The sequence below is a fragment of the Grampus griseus genome (assembly GCF_964374135.1).
Source record: "Grampus griseus genome assembly, chromosome: 17".
Classification (NCBI taxonomy): Eukaryota; Metazoa; Chordata; class Mammalia; order Artiodactyla; family Delphinidae; genus Grampus; species Grampus griseus.
The window spans coordinates 37,706,097-37,723,867 of NC_139011.1; the positions used below are offsets into that span (position 1 = coordinate 37,706,097).

Below are 17,771 nucleotides of genomic sequence, written 5' to 3' on the forward strand. Positions count from 1 at the left end.
ACAGAAAGTGAACTATAATCGTTTTTATATAAATAGCTTTGCATTTTCTTTTCTGGAGACTGAATATGTGTTACAGAGCCTTTACCTTATAATAGAATTATCTGTGGCAGAAATTTAATAGAAACATGGAGATAGTGTGAAGTAGGTAAGGAGCCAGATAGATCTGATTTCTAGTTTTGACAGCTACTTTACTAGCTGTGTGATCTTGAATAAACTAGTTAAGTGACCCTCAGTGGTAGAATTGGATTAATAAAGCTAACATTATTGTGCATTTATAATGTGACAGGTGCTATTCTAAGTATTTTACATGTGTTAACCCATTTAAACTTCAGGTCAGCTCTGTGAGGTATTTCTTATTGTTCTGTTATTATTATTCCCATTTTTAAAATGTGGAAACAGGCTTAGAGAAGTAAAAGAGGTCAGATGGCTACTTATAATGGTGGTGTTACGGTAGCCAAGTGCCATCTAGAGCTGACTCAGACCTCTAGAGTTTGTTCTCTTACTCACCCTGGACTGCCAGGGCACCAGCTACATCTCTTCCCTTAATTTGGGTCCTAGGCAGGCAAATTGGCCTTTATGGGCCAGATTAATGATTACTGAAATTCCTGCAACTGGAGCTGGAGTGAATTGTGAGGTCATGCTGACAATACTTTAACCCCGGGCTTACTGTAGAAACTGCACCCTAAGAGCAAGGGTCACTCTAGATTTTCATATTGTCTTCAAACCTCTGTCTATTTAAAGTTGCTTTTAAGGGAGTGGTGATAAAAACTTAGATTTCTATTTTTATATTAACATCTAGTAGGCCTTTTTTATCCTTCACTGTCCTCTTTCACCTCCATCTTCTTTTTAACCAACAATTGAATACTTGTGTAGCTAGGATTTAACTCCTAGATTGCTAGGCAGTTATAGAGTGCCAGAGTCTTTTAGACCCAAAAAGGAATCTGAAAAATATCTAGTTCAACCACCTCACTTATATGAAAAAACTGAGACCACACCGTCAGAGGGTGTGATTTAGAACTCAAGCCTATGTTTCTGACCTAAGTCCAGCGTAGGGTTCATTCCATTGTACTGTTCACTACCTTATTTGTAATAGTCTTTTAAAAATATTATTACTATGTATCCTTTCTAGGAATGATATACTTTGACTTAGTAGCTTGCTACCTCTGTATTATGTTCACTATCAGGAAACAGCTATATTTGTTTTTAGTTCTTTGCAGTTTTATAAAGTGCTCTCTCATCCTTTATCTCATTTGTTTGTTATGAAGATAGCCTTTTGCTCATGTACCTGAGGTTCTTGAATAGTGGCACAGGTTCCTTTGTTATCCTAGCATGTCCATTGCTTCTGTACATTCACAAATCCAGCTACCTTCAGATATATGTGTTGACTCACTCTATTGAGATTATAAAGTTCAGGCTTTGTCGTTTCTCAGCTCCAGCTCTTTTCATATCTTCTGGGTGCTCCTGAAGTCTAAGGCATGAAATTCCAGGAATGATGATAATTTGTTATTTTGAGGGGCTCATATTTCTTGGCTTCTTAAGACTGCTTGTGATCAGGGAAGTTCTTTTTAAAACTTAATCAGAGGTTCAATATATAGTTAAGCAACACATTGTGTAGAAACAAACACAAAGATAATCATATCATTTATTGTATTAACATTCTTCAATCAAAACCGTGTTAGAGATAAGATAAATTTTATGGCTGTAATGTGTGTCCATGCGATTTGGTTGGTGTCAAGGAGGGGCGTGAATTGTTAGTTTAAGGCTAGACACCGAATGCCAAAACTTTCTACAGCAGGGGCCTATTACCTAATCAACTCATACAAAGCCTGGAGATTCTCAAGAGAATCCTCTCTGCTTCATGATTAGGTTAAATTAGTTGAACAAAGTAAAGCCTGTGAGAAAAATCTGTCAGTTTGTTACTGATTATCTAACCTTAAAAAAAAAAAAAAGGAAATAAAAGGTATAGTGGTTTTCCTGGAGATTTTTAGAGTCTCTATATTTTGGTAGACCGTATATTAAGACTTATTTGTTTGAACTGTATGCAGTTCAGTATTTGTTTGGGAATAGAATGTGAACATTTTAGGATCACTTTATGATAGTACTGGGTAAATAAGCATTAGAGTTAAGCTTTTTATCCTTGGGTTTCTAATAGCTACTGCTAAGGTGAGCCTTATATGTTAAGATTATCTGAAGATAAGACTGCAAGTCATTGGCTCAAAGTTCAAAGGAGAGCATTAGCTTCAAGGTCATAAACCACTGAGTTGTTATCCATCAATTTAACAGAAGTGCAGATGAACAACATTTACCTAGACAATCTCGTATCATCTACCTGCAGTTTGAGGTCAGTCTGTATAGGGGCTTATGTAGGTGCTTTGAACTATTGTGCAGAGATGAGAGTTCAAATTTACTTTTATTCTTTAATTTGAGGCAGAAGGTGTTTTTGTGTGCCTTTTGCCACAGCTGATATTAACCCCATTTTGCCCATCCTTAAAGCCGGATTATGTTCTGTTTCAGCTATGGAGCTGAGCTTAATTAGGTTATTTAGAGAAGAATTTTATTTTCTAGCACTCCATATTTTGCTGTTTGTTTCACATGTGTTAGTCCTCCTTGCCTCCCTCCTCCCCCGCCCACCCCCCCCATTTGACTGTGAGCTTTGTGGGCCCAAGATATGTGTCTTATTTTAGAATCTGTAACACAAAGTTATATGTAATGGGGACCATCAGCTAAAGTAGATAATTGAGCCAGGCTAGATGGGGCCCATGTAGAAGGGAGAGCATACATCAATAGGCCTCCTCTTATCAGCTTGATTCCAGCAGATTTTTTTTTTTTACATCTTTATTGGAGTATGATTGCTTTACAATGGTGTGTTAGTTTCTGCTTTATAACAAAGTGAATCAGTTATACATATACATATGTTCCCATATCTCTTCCCTCTTGCGTCTCCCTCCCTCCCACCTTCCCTATCCCACCCCTCTAGGTGGTCACAAAGCACGAGCTGATCTCCCATTCCAGCAGATTTTTACCTTGTGGGAGTATGAGCTAGATGTTGCCTGAACAAAAGGTATCCACTGATGCTATCTAGCTTGTGGCCTATCAGTTTGCTGTTTCTTTAATAGAACCTAGGAACACACAGAAAATACTTGGTACATACTTGTATTTTGGTAGATGCTTATTGTGTCATAAAACTGGCTACACTGCTTTTGAAGGACTACCTTAGGTGTCATACGTGTAATATGATGTAAGATGTATACGAATGTTCTATTAAAGGATTTTCTCTTTTTCAAAGAAGATGAGTACACTAATAAAGAGATTAACTCTTACCCTAGAATCAGCAGATTTGGATATTGAATATTCATTGCTTTGTCCACAGAAGATCCTTTGGCTCACTTTCCAAGTTAGAAACCAGTGATAACACATTGTAGTAAACTGCTGCATATTCTGACGGCTCTCAGAAGAATGATGTAGTAAACTGTTAGAATACCTGAATGCTGTGCAATTAATGTGTCTATTTTTTATTTCTTGAATTCCGGAGTAAGCTTTTGTTTTTCCTTTTCTCTAGCCCCCCAAACAATGTTGTTAGCATGTACTCTCGGTTCTTCTTTTGTAGTGTCTCATACCTTATTTCTTCTGTTTCATTCCTGTAGATACCATCCTAGTTTAAACTTTTTATTGCTCATCCTGGGACATCTACACTAGCCCCTAAGTGCCTTTTCTATTCCATATTTAGAGTATCTCCAGGTTTGTTTGTTTTTTGTTAATCCTTTTCTTAGGTCATAAACAAACTCTGATTAAAGGCAAAAACATAAGACACACACATGCACACACACACATCAGAAAAAAAGACTTCTTTCAGTTGTGTACTTTCTTGATGACCAAACTCCATATCGTTCATTCCCCCTTCTAATCTTATCATTTCTTAGTCCCTTATAAGATAGTCAGCTCGTTCTCTGCTCCTGCCAATAGCTTTATTTCACTCTCTCTCTTTTCCTTATGCTATTTCTTCTAAGGGGAATGACCTCTCTCCTTGATGCCTTATATCATTTCTTTTATTATTGTACTATTCTTTAAATCTTTTACTGTTCTTTCATTACCAGACTAGGTTAGAAGTTTCTAAAGGTTAATGACGGTATTTCCTGCTGCATCTTTGAACTCCATATAATGTCTAATACCATGCTTTGTGTGTAGCAGGCATTCAACTAATATTCCTGAACTTGATTAGTGCTTTATATTTTCCCTCCTTCATTTTTTTTATTGTGGTAAAATATACAAAACATAAAATTAACCCTTTTAACCATTTTTTAGGTATACAGTTCCATAAAATCAAGTACATTCTCATTGCCGTACAACCATCACCAACCATCCCTCTCCAGAGCCTTTTCATCTTCCCCAGCTGAAATTCTGTGCCTGTTGAATGCTAACTCCCCACTTCCCCCTTTCTCACAATCCCTGGCAACCACCATTCTACTCTCTGTCTCTATGAACTTGACTGCTCTAGGAACCTCACCATAAGAAGAATCATGCAATATTTGTCCTTGTGCAACTGGCTTATTTCAGTCAGCATGAAGTCTTCAAGTTTATGCTATAGCATGTGTCAAATTTTTCTTCCTTTTTAAGGTTTAATAATATTCCATTGTATGTGTATATACAATATAAACACCACATTTTGTTCAGCCCTTCCGTCTGTCGTGGGTTGCCCCTTTACTTTGTTGATAATATCCTTTGATGCCTGAAACTGTTAAATTTTGATGAAGCCCAATTTATTTTTTCTTTTGTTGCCTTGATTTTTGGTGTCATATCCAAGAAATCATTACCATATTCAGTGTCATGAAGCTTTCCCCCTATGTTTTCTTCTAAGGGTTTTATAGTTTTAGCTCTTACTGTTAGGTTGTTGATTTGAGTTAATTTTTGTATATGGTCTAAATAAGAGTCCAAATTCATTTTTATTGTATGTGAATATATCTAGTCTTCCCAGCACCATATGTTGAAAAGACTGTATTTTCTCCACTGAATAGTCTTTCCCTCATTCGTATTTCATTGAATGAGCTTCAACTTTAGTGTCACTGCTGTGACCATAATAGGTTTTAAGATCTTTCCTGTCACTGTCTTGTCTTAAAGGCTTAAAACTTGCTTATGCTTTCTTCACTTGGAAGTAAAAGAGGAGGACCAGGGAAGATGTATACATTGAAAACAGAACCATCATCTCTCATCTCTCTGTCCTCTTATTAACTGCTTGTTTAGATAGAGTAACCCTCTTTGTTCTGTACCTCACCTTCCTGAAACATAGTAGAAACATTAGAATACTTTGCTAGTCTGAAATTTTAAGTCACTTAGCCTTTCTGGACTTTTGATTCCTTTTCTGTTAAATGAGAAGATTGAGCTAAATGATCTCTCATGTGTCTTTTGCTATAAAAATTCTGTGATACTTGTGAATGGCTTTTGAACAGTTAGTAAAAATTCAGTGGAGAGTAGAACAGTTTTATTATACCAAAGGAATACATTAAACTTGGTATCCCCAAGAATATATTATCTTTATTACTTTGTCTACAGTTTTGGTATTTTCTCCATATACGAACAGAAGTTTTAAACATAGCTATGATGAGTTTCTTTCAATGGTAAAACACTTAGTTTCTAAGTATTTCTGTGGTTTGTAGTATTGCCGTCTTTATTTTCTTTATGCATTAAGGAGAAGGGACATAAGTTCAGGTACATGAAATTTGCATGAAGAAAAGAGGACCAGCAACCAGGTGAAAAACTGAGCTAGAACAGAGACAGACACCTCTCTTCTGGAAAGTCAGAGAATACTAAAGTCTAGAAAGGGGTTTTTTGGATGCTTCACCCCTGAATACATCTTTGAGAGGCCCATGTCTGTATACTGTGTATGCATATATTAATTGATTGCCAAAAAGCCATTTTTTTCCTCATGTCACCTGTAGTGTTGATTGTGTAATTAAACTTACCTATTAAACTACAGTTAGTTATAATATGATTGAGTTCATTTTACTTTATAAAATTTTTGTCATTGCTGTTTGTCTCTTGTCTTTTTATAACATTATGTGGAAATGAAAATGATGATAGCTAATATTTGTTGAGTGCATGATACATTTGTTTTAACTTTATTATTGTTTTCATATCTTTTCAAAGAAAATGATATTTTAGTGATGGTGTTTTATCAGGAACTATTCTAGAGCCCAGGAGAGAAGTTAGTTCATTACATACAATGATTTCTTAACAACATTAGGGATTAATTCTCTCGGTCAAAAAAAGGTGACTGGGTAGCTATGAAGGCAAGATGACACAGAAACTTTGTAAAGTTTTTGAATTTTGAACTCTCTGAATGTATTATCATTAGTACTGTTATTAATACCAAATTAAATCATTAGTGATAAAGTGATATATTACCTTTAAAACTTCTCATTCGGAATCCTGACTCATATATTTAGAAAGAGAAATAAAAGTCTTGCCTCTGTCAAGTATTATTTCAAATCACAGCAGTAATTATATTTATACTTAAGTATTCTGGATTGCAGAAGCAAGCTAGACTGCTGCTAGGCATTCTGAACAGCAGTACTAAAAACCTGAAATGGGAAGCAAATCTGGCATGCAATAGCAAAATTGGGGGATATATCTGTTTAACCAGAGAATGTCCTTAGTTTGGTAAAAGGGTTAGAAATGCAGTCTACTTTGGAGACTGATTAAAAATGATAAAATAAAGAATGATGTGCTCAATGAGCTGCAACTCAAATAGAGGAAATTTAATGGGAAGTGATTACATTAGTAGCAGATGGGCTTGCTTCCTGAATTGCAATTTTACTGGAAATGCTAGAACAGCTTAAATTTGTTTTTCACATTTAGAGTCTGATAAAAAGATAGATAAAGAGATTTGTTTATTTGGTGTGTTATTGTGATTCTTACCGTGTCTTTTGGATACTTCATTTTTACCAGGCTATTTTTATGATTCCCACAAACCCACCACCAACATTCAGGAAGCCAGAACTTTGGTCTGATGATTTCACCGATTTTGTTAAAAAGTGCCTAGTGAAGAATCCTGAGCAGAGAGCTACTGCAACACAACTTTTACAGGTCAGTGCTTGTGTCTCTAAGGGGAGGATATTTTCTTTACACCTTTTAGCTTTCTGACATTGACCAGAATTGAGTTTCATTAACTGATTTATTTATTTTTTTTCATTAACTGATTTCTAAAGATGAAAACCTCCCAAGAAATATGGATTGATTTAGAGAGAGACCTACAGACACACACACCATTCTTCTCCTGTATGTTCTTTTTCTCTCATTTTTTTTTTTTTTGTTTTCCAAGTTCAATCTTCTCTCCGCCCCCCTTTTTAATTTTTGTTGTCAATTCTTTCCTCCTAAAGTTGTGTTAAAACTAAACTTCCATAGGGTTCTCATTTCAGATATGAGTTCTCGTTTCCATTATTACTGTTTCTTATGTTTTTCTTCCTGATGTATTATTCCTTGACCCAGCATTTCTTCTTTGACTTTTTGCTCTATAAGATACATAAATGCAAGATTCCTGAACTCCTTGTGAAGATCACATGTTATAAATACTGGTTACAAGATGACTTAAATGAAGAGTGTCAGTGTCCCTCTACAACTTGACTTTGTATCCAGAGTGTCAGGAGGTTTTTTTTTTTTAATCTGCTTTGACATTAAATGCAAATAGAAATAATTTAATACTTTTAATGAGTATTTGTGAGTCTTTACTTTCCCAGCAGAACTGGCTTAGACCTCTAAGCTATGATAAGTGTACACGTTAACAAAACTTGATATTTGGAAAATAATTCTTTTTGTTAAGTGACAAAAGGATTAAAAACATAGTTATAAAAAGTGATTTTTCCAAGGTACCGTTTTTAAAAAAGGTATTGTTGAGGGATATAAGAAGCAGGCTCTTAAATGTAAGGTTTATTGTTATGAAAATTTAACTTAATTTCCATGGAAGGCGATTTAGCAATATCTGTCTAGAATAAAACACCATATATTCTTTGACCCAACAATTACTTTTCTAGAAATTTACTCTACAGAGAAATTTAACCATGTATGAAATAACATATGTGTAAAAGTCTTCATAAAACAATGTAACGGCAAAAGATTGGAAACAACATAAATATAAACAAGCAATTTGAGGTCCATCGAGGGGAGTGATTGGCAAAATACACACGTCTACACACACATATATGTATATATACATATGTCAATGCTTATCGTGGAGTAGCTCTAGAAAAATAAGCAAGAAACTGCCTCCAGAGAAGGTAACTATATGGCTGACAGGAGTGGGATGGAGACTTACTTTTTGCTGAAGGCTCTCTTTGAGCCTTTTGGGTTTTGTGTTATGTGCACATATTACTTTACAAAAGTTACTTAGTTGAAACATTTATTTTGAAATATTGTCCGCACTTCAAAGGAATTTTAAACACATAAATCAAGGATGTATTGCTTTTGTTATTGTATTGACTGTCTAAATTATTCAGCCCTAAAGAAGTCAAGAAAGAAGCAGGGAGGGGAAATAACAGAAAAAGTGGGACAAATAGTACAAAATCTGATGATGATGAAGTAAATCCAAATGTATCTGATTTCTGGTTTTTGGATAATTTAACCAATATTTCTTTCTAGTCTTTCTTCCATAATCTTTTCTAATCTTTTTAAAGAAATTCTGTGTTTAGCCTAGAGTTTTTAGGGTGGAAAAGCATTTAAGAACTATTCTAGTAAAATTTCCTAATTTTGTTTATGAGAGTACCGAAGCCCAGAAAGGTTCAATAATTCACTGAAGGTCACACAGTGATTAAGGGGTTCTTCTAGGTTTATCCCACTTGTCCTCCAGCCCCACTTGTCACCGTTTCTCCATTCTGCTTTTTACCCAGGAAGTTGACCTGTATGAACTACATTAGCAAGCTCTGTTACCCTCTGGCTTCTAGTTGGGTTTGGCCCAAGTATTTTTCCTTATAATAAGGGCAAACAATGCAACTGGTTTTGTATAGTGCTTATGAGCGAATAATTGTTTTCTTGATTTTTAAAAACTTTTTCTGTTGTGCTGTTGTTGACCATGGAGGCCCTCTGTTATAATGTGGTATCCTCGTCTGGCCTCTTAATTGACCTCTTTCTTGACCTCCCCTTTTTTCCCTTTATAAATACTGAAATAATAGACTTGTAGTTCCTTATACAAATCATGCTTTTTCAATCCTCTATACCTTTTTTCATGGTGTTTCTCCCACCCCCCACTTGCTAGTTTAAAGACTGCCTTTACCAACAGGCTTCTTTTTACTCATTGTCTCACTGTTTCTAATTCAAATTAGGTACTCCTCCAGAAAGCCTTGCCTTCATCTTTGTTCAGGCTAGTTGTTCCTCTGTGTTCCCGTAAGCACCCTGTGCATATCATTTACCATGTTAGAATCAAATAACTTGTTTCTGTGTCTTTGTCCTAGATTGTAACTAATTCAGGGTCAGGGGCTATATGCCTTTTGGAAGGGGATTACTTTTGCACTCCTGGTACCTAGTGCTTAATACATGTGTATTGAATTCAATATGTGTTTATTTAAGATAACAAACTTCTGATTTTAAAAGCTTTTTAGATAGGATTATTATCTGTTGTCTCATTAGTGTCTCATTAGATGCCTTAGAGTTTTATTTTGCTGGATGTCTGGAAGCCATTCTGGCTCTTAAAGGACTTTCACATGTGTCTTATATAAGTTAAATTATATTTTAACTTTAAGAATACAGTCTTATTACCAAGTTTTAATGGACATTTGGCTATAATCTACATGTATAGATTTTACTATATTGATTTCTAGACTTTGACAAACAGTTTCTAAAGAGGAATTTGTGCTGAATTTTTTATAGTGGTTTATTTTCTGACATAAGATAGATAATTGTGTAAGTTTAAAAGAATTGTAGGCTGAGACTGAAAGGATCCTTTGAGATTATTGAGTTGAACTCTTAGTAGTTTTTGAAAGATGAGGATATTGAATCCCCAGGGACAAGGTTCAAGTTCAGCCTAGTGCCACTAGAGCTCCTGATCTGGAAATGTTCCTTGTACCTTCTGGTGGGTAGCCTAAAACCTGAGAGTCAGCTCTTGCCCTAGTCTGGCCTTCTGGAAGAATGAGATCTGCCATTATTCGAATTAACCCATGGGCTTTGCTGGAACAGCTGGTGTCATGGGTCACTCTGTGAACTCCCATGGCATGTGACTTATTCTTCATTTTACCAGATCAAGTGAGGAGTAGAAACTTTATCTATCTCACTGTCCTTCCCATTTATAATATAATTATCTTTAATACTTCCTCTTCATAATTGAGATCCATATCAAAGTGTTATAGTATTTGTTTTAACCTTTAAACCAGGGGTCCCCAACCCCCAGGCTGCAGACCAGTACTGGTCCGTGGCCTGTTAGGAACCGGGCTGCAAAGCAGGAGGTGAGTGGCGGGCGAGTGAGCGAAGCTTCATCTGCCGCTCCCCATCGCTCCCCATCGCTCCCCATCACTCCCCATCGCTCCCCATCGCTCACATTACCGCCTGAGCCATCCCCGCCACCCATGGAAAAATTGTCTTCCATGAAACCGGTCCCTGGTGCCAAAAAGGTTGGGGACTGCTGCTTTAAACGATCGAGAAAACTCAAGAGAATAAGGGAAATCTATTATATTGTGTTTAACCCATTTTTGCTCTTTCCAGTGTTCTTTCTCCTAATGTTCCAAAGTTCCTTCTTTTGTTACTTTCTTTTTGTTTTAGCCATTCATTTAGGGTAGGTCTGTGGTAACAAATTCTCTTAGTTTTCCTTCATCTGAGAATGTCTTATTTCCTCTTCATTCCTGAAGGATATTTTCACCGGCTATAGAATTATTCATTGACAGTTCTTTCAGTACTTGGAAACTGTTGTGCCACTGTCTTGGGACATCCATGGTTTCTTATGCGAAATCTACAGCCATTTGAATTGTTTTACCCCTTGATCATTTCAAGATGAAATGATCTTTGTCTTTATTTTCAGAAGTTTAATTATGATGTGCCTTGGTATGGCTTTCTTTGCGTTTATACTTTAGTTTAGAATTTGTTCAGCTTCTTGAATCTGTGGGTTTATATCTCTTGCCAATTTTGGGAAGTTTCCAGTCATTATTTTTTCAAACACTTTTCAGCCCTACCCTCTTCTGTCTTTCTAGGACTCCACTGACACAAATGTCAGATTTTTTTAGTCCCACAGATTCCTGAGGTTCTGTTCATTTATCTTCCAGTTTAGTTTCTCTCTGTTGTTCATATTGTGTAATTTCTACTGTTGCATATTTTGAGTCACTGAATCTTCCCTCTGTCCTCATTCTGCTGTTGAGCTAGCCCATCCATCAGGTTTTCATTTTTGTTATTAGATATTTTAGTTCTAAAATTTTCATTTGTTTCTTTTTTATATCTTCTAATTCTTTGCTGAGACTTTCTAATTTTTCATGTGTTTACAAGCATGTTTGTAATTGCTAATTGAGGACTTTTATGATGACTGCTTTAAAATCCTTGCTGGATAATTCTGATATCCATGTCATCTTGATGTTGGTATCTATTGATTGTATTTTCCCATTTAAGTTGAGATTCTCCTGCTTCTCGTCATGATGAGTGATTTTCATTTGAAACCTGGGCATTTGGGGTATTATGAGACTCTAGATCTTACTTAAATTTTCTGTAGTAAGTGGAGTCCTCTAACACGGCTTCAGTGGGGTAGAGGGGCACCACCTCATTTCTGGCAGGTAGCATTAGAAGTCCAGGTCCCCAGCTTGGTCTCCTTTGACATGTAGGGTGGGGGAGGGGTTCCTTATTACCACTGTACAGGGGTGGGAACTCAGGTTCCCTCAGTGGCCTCTTCTGGCACTGCAGGGCCTCAGTATAGCTGGGTGGTGATGAAAGTTCTGATTCTCCACTAGGCCTCCTCTGATCCCACTCTAGCAGAGAGGGAGGTGGGGTTTCTTTACTACTGCCTGGTAGCAGTATAAGTCCAGGCTTTCTTGTGATCTCCACCGACACTCCCCACTGGGGGTGGGGAGTGATTTTTATACTGCCTGGTATAGATGAATGCCCTAGCTTAACATCTGGTTTTCTCTGATACCCCTGCAGTGAAAGGATTGGACAGCCTCCAGAAGGTAGAAGTCTAGGTTCCCCACCCAGCCTTTGCTGGTTGGGGTGGGGCATGTGCTTTCTTTCTGGTGTTTGGGTGGAGTAGAATGGTGATTGTCTAAAAGAGAAGGTGGCACACTGGCTAGCTGTCCCTTTCCTGATCCTTTGGCTCAAGAGAGCAGGCCTTTGTAGGAGCTTTTTTAGTTTGTATCCATTGGTGTTTCTAGGTTGCTGGCTTCTCCAATAACCAGTCTGGGATAAATGAGGTAAAAAAAAAGCCCATGGACTCACAGCTGTGTCTTTCCTTTAGTCCTCTGGTCCCTAGTTAATCTGCCACCTTTCAGTGTCTTCCTGTGTTTGTTTTATCGTCCAGGGTTTTAGCTATACTTTAATGGAGAGGTATAGGGGAAAGTATGACTGCTCAATCTGTCCACAAGCAGAAGTCTGTCTTCAGTTCACTTTAAACTCTTGTTCTCTCACCTTTTATGAAGAAATAATTTATTTGAATTCTTTCAGTTCAGAAATTGATCATTCAGAACATGAACAAAATTTAAGAGGAAATGGTTCAAATTTTAAAAGAATAAATCTTCAAACAGCCCTACTTTTTAAAATACATGACCAAGAATGTGATAGGTTGATTTTGGGTATTCTTTGTCTTAGCATTAGTTCAGGTGGTTTAAGAATTCTTGCCCTTTTTTAGTTTATATTTTAGCTTACTCTTTTTTTTTTTTGTCCACGCCACTCGGCTTGTGGGGTCTTAGTTCCCCAACCAGGGATCGAGCCTGAGCCCCTGCAGTGAAAGCGCCAAGTCCTAACCACTGGACCACCAGGGAAATCCTAGGTACATTTAGAAATAGTGAAACTATATTGCCTTTTGGAATTTGGTGTGTTTACCTTTTTTTTTAAATTGATATTCTTTTTAAAACTCTTCATATAATTACCTTCTTGTTTGACATAGATGTTAAATTTTTGGTTCATTTATGTTTTTTTCCCTTCGTTTTATGGCGCTGGATTGAATAAATATTCTCCTATATTACCCTCTAGTTCTTTTATATTTCCATTTTCTTTTGACTTTTAACTTCTTGATCTATCTGGCATTTATTTTGATATTTCTGTGGTAAAGATCTAGTCTAATTCTACCCACCCCACCCCCCCAAAAGAAAAAAGAAACAGCAGGCAATAAGTATTTTTTCCTCACTGATTGGAATTGCTGCCTTCGTAATATGCCAGCTTATTTCGTATGTTATATTCTATTTCCAGTCATTATATTCTGTTTTGTTGTTCTTTCCATTCTTATGCTGGTACCACATGCTTCTCTAGGCATTTAACAAAAAGATGTAACTTCTGTTTATTGATTTTTCTGCTAACTCAGTCTGATTATATTATGCAGATCACTTTATTTACTTTTTACCTGTTTTATTTCTCAGTGACTGAAAAGGAATATTAATACCTCCTATTCTTATTTAGATCAACTTCTTATGTCTCTATTTTTGTTACACATAATGCTGTACTAATATATTGAGTTTATAACTATAATATCTTTCTTTGTATTATGTCCCTTATTAATATTATATGACTCTTCCTTCATTCACTATTTTTTCCCTTCAATTCTGCTTTTTTTGATGTTAGTCTTGATATTATTTTATGTTTGACTAATATTTCATTGCCTATCCTTGACTTTTAACCCAAGTTCTTTTTAGTATGCCCCTGCAGAAATATAATTTGGGTTTATTTTATTAAGTATATCTCACATAGAAAGCACGTAGCTGAATTTATCTTATGAACTAAGTGTCTTTTAGTACTTAACTAAAATACTGCTTAATAAATGGAAATTCAACCCATTTATTTACATTGGTTTATAGTAATAATATTCCAGTCACAGTTGCCATGGTTTTTTTGCCACCTCATTTTCTCTGTTTTTTGTTGTTGTTGTTCTGTTCTTTTTTATGTTGCTTTGCATTTTAAAATTTTACTACCAACTACTTTTAAAAAGCCTTTAAAAATATTCTTTAAAAATCTGCCAATGTGTCTGATAAAACTTCTCTTCTTATTATCAAGAATGCTCTAATAGAATGGCCTTGTTCTCAAAGTACCCTTTTAACTTTATTAGCCAGTTCCTCTTTGTTGGTCAGAACCATGCCTGTAGCAGTTATGTAGGGAAAACATGAGTACAAATGAAGTAAGACATACTGAGATTTTGAGATTAGGAATGTTAAGCTCTATAGACTAATGATAGCATAACACTGTTTAGTGAGTTCACAGTGAGCTGCATGAAAGTAAGTTTGCAGTAGACTGGATGTGTACTTTGGCATTTAGCTGCTGCATAGCACAGGGCGATCAGCTCAGTGCTTTGTGATGACCTAGAGGGGTGGGATAGGGAGGGTGGGAGAGGGCCTCAAGAGGGAGGGGATATGGGGATATATGTATATATATAGCTGATTGACTTTGTTATACAGCAGCAACTAACACAACAATGTAAAGCAGTTAAAGATATATTAAAAAAAAAAAACCTGTGGCTTGGAGGAATGGCTCATAATTTTTCCTGAGAAGATAAAGTATAATACAATTTGAGATTTCTGTTCCTTAGTGAAGAGGTGCAATTCTACTGGTTCCCAGTTTTTGCTGTGTTGGTCTTCCTTCACTCCTGTTAACATATAGTCACTAAATCCTTCTTAAGAGTTCTTCCATCAGATTCAGTATTTCCTCTTGACTGTGGCAGCTATTTTTTTAATCCAGGTTCTTAATAATTTGCACCTGTGTTGCAGTTTCACCCCATCTTATTTCATTTCTAAACTCTACTGCAAGATTACACTGTCACAGACATTCTTTTCCTTACACCATTCTCTTGTTTATGTACTTAAAGGGATTGTCAAGCAAAATTCAAGTATCTCATTCTGAGTGTTTATCCCTCTTGTCCCACTCTTACCTGTATCTAAACTCACAGGACAGCGTTTCTCTAAGCAGTGTTTCTGTTTTGGCTAGACAGCTCTTCCTATGGTGTTCTAACATACATCCCCTATCTGTGTTTTTTCATATTGTGCATAGTTTTCCTTCTCCCTAAAATGGTCTGATTCTTCTCCGTGAGGCATCTGAGATTACGTCACCTCTTCTTTTACTTTTACATCTCTTAATCATATAGACTGTGCTAAATCATCATTAATGTAACTTGTATGTCACATTGTAATTTTTTTTATGTTTGTCTTTTGTTTCTTATTCCAGATAATAAGTTCCTTAAGGGCAAAGATCATATCTTCAATTAGTATTAATTTTTGTGACCTTTTTACCATTGTTTCTCAGAATTTTTAACAGTAGGACTGGGATTTCTTCCTTCTTGCTCTCCACCATCCTCTAGGGCACTGTCTTTGTCTGTTTCCCAGCGTAGCAGAAAGAGAAGAAATCACAGAAGAGTGCATAGTCTCAGTGTTTTAAGGTCCAGATCAGGGAGTGGAACACAACGCAGGCACTCACACTTCATTGGTGAGAACTTAATCACAACCAACTGAAAGGGAGACTGAGAAATGTAGGATGTAGCTGGGTAGCCATAGGTCCAGCCACAACTGTATTTTGGTGGGTGACTAGGACTCTCCACCACAGGTATGTTGATAGAACTTAATTTATCTGGTGATCAGTTTATAACTGCTATAAAAGAATTTATTAGTTCTTTGTCATCAATGCTAGAATTTCTGTAATCAGGTAAAATTCTTACTCATAGTTTTCCCAAATGGTATGTTCACCATTTTAAAGCCTCTTACAAATGTCTGTAATTTCTTCTTAGCACGAGAATTTTTTTTATCTTTAAGAATATTTTTGTGTTGTATTGATCTTTATGAAAATAACTCAGATGGCTTTCTACTGACATATAATTGTGAAAATTACATTTTGAAGCTGTGTTGCTGCTTCAAAATATGGTTATCTATTCCAAATTATACTTTTAACCATTCCCTCTACTTTCTCTCATGTTACTCCTCTGAATTAAAAAGTCATCAAACACCCAGGTATTTTCTGGTGGTTTCACTTCTGTTTATCAGAATTGTAACAAACTCAGATGTTTTAGCTAGATCAGGGTGGTATAGAAGTGAAGCAGTACTTATTTTCTGAAAAATATTTTTCTCTTATTGCTATTTTCTACTTCTCCCTTGGAAATGATTACATTATTAAAGACATAATAAATAGAAAATATGTAAAAGAAGTAAAATAAATAGTTACCCTCCTTTTGACTACTGATTCTGGCTGTCAGCTTGTTAAGATTAATTAAAATTTGTAACAATACCAAAATCATTTTATTATTATATGTAATTTAATCACCAATCTTTAAAAAAATTTTTTTTTGTCTTTTTTACTACCTAATCTACCTAATCTGTACTTCCTTTGGACAATTATATCTGTAAGGGGAATGTAGTTTTATTAACAGGATTACATTTTTGTGTGTATGCTTTAATGGTTTTTTAAAAACTTGTAAACCTGAAAGTAAAATCTTTATTTCTAAAGCCGTTGAAATATTCTCTGTTCTTAACCTATACATTTAATTCTGGATAAAGGACCAATCATTGAAGCCTATGTTCCTGGTTCACATTTACGTGTTGTTTTAATGTTTTAAAGATGTAATTCAGAGAAACCATTTGAATTTATACCATTGAATTTTACTTTTCTAGCACCCTTTTATCAAGAATGCAAAACCTGTATCAATTTTAAGAGACCTGATCACAGAAGCCATGGAGATCAAAGCTAAAAGACATGAAGAACAGCAGCGAGAATTGGAAGAGGAAGAAGAAAATTCGGTTCGTAATTACCCTAAAAAAGTTGATCTTTTTCTTCTGAGTCGAGAATATCCTATAATTTTGGGTTTTTTCTTTAAATATATCATTAGCACTTTCTGTTTTATTGTACAAGTGAAGTATGTTTGTTCATTAAATCTCAAAATATATTTCGTTTTATTAAATGATGTCTTTTCTGATGTCTTAAGAATTAGTGATTAATGGGGAATGTAAGGTTAATATAATAGGCTTATACAGCACCTGGTATCTAGTTGACACTGAGGTGTGTTTGTTGAATAAATATTGTCTTGGATTTGGTCAAGTTTATGTTATATCTTCTGGAACTTACTTTTAACTGGTCATCAGTTATGCTGTAGATAGAGTACCACAGTAGAAGATGAGTTACTAGAGAAAGCAGGAGGGACATAAAAGGACCAGCTTATTACATTTACGTTCTATTAGTGCATCAGTGCATTTTAATAAAGTAAAAAATTATATCTATATATCGCATTTTATAGTGTCTAATGTTTTTATGCTTCATTGACGATTTTTTCCTTGTTTTAAATTATAATATTTTTTCGGGTTAAGGATATGGAGATGAATACATCTTGGTATTCAGTTAGTCATTAAATCTGAAAACACAGATATTTTATTTTTATACTGATTGGAAATGTCTTTGATAACATCATCTATATTTTCCCATAGAAGTTTTTTTTTTTAATCTTAACAGTTTTTGTATACAAATCCTATTATTTTGCTAATTCAAATTTACTTTCAATTTCAGAGACTAGTTATCTAATTGGTATTTCTTTTGAAATTCTTTTACCCTTTTCACCAAGTATTTTTTAAAATATTTATTTATTTATTTGGCTGCGCTGGGTCTTAGTTGCGGCACACAGGATCTTTGTTGCCGTGTGCAGG

The 17,771-nt window shown here is 35.5% G+C and overlaps 1 protein-coding gene across 1 annotated transcript in view; it reads left to right on the plus strand.

Moving 5' to 3' along the window:
- The window catches only part of STK3 (serine/threonine kinase 3), a 322,020-nt gene that overhangs the window by 180,549 nt on the left and 123,700 nt on the right, over positions 1–17,771 (plus strand). The window contains exons 7-8 of the mRNA XM_082675272.1: positions 6,943–7,080; positions 16,749–16,874. Coding sequence (XP_082531398.1) covers positions 6,943–7,080; positions 16,749–16,874 — 264 coding nt within the window. The remainder of the gene's footprint in view (positions 1–6,942; positions 7,081–16,748; positions 16,875–17,771) is intronic.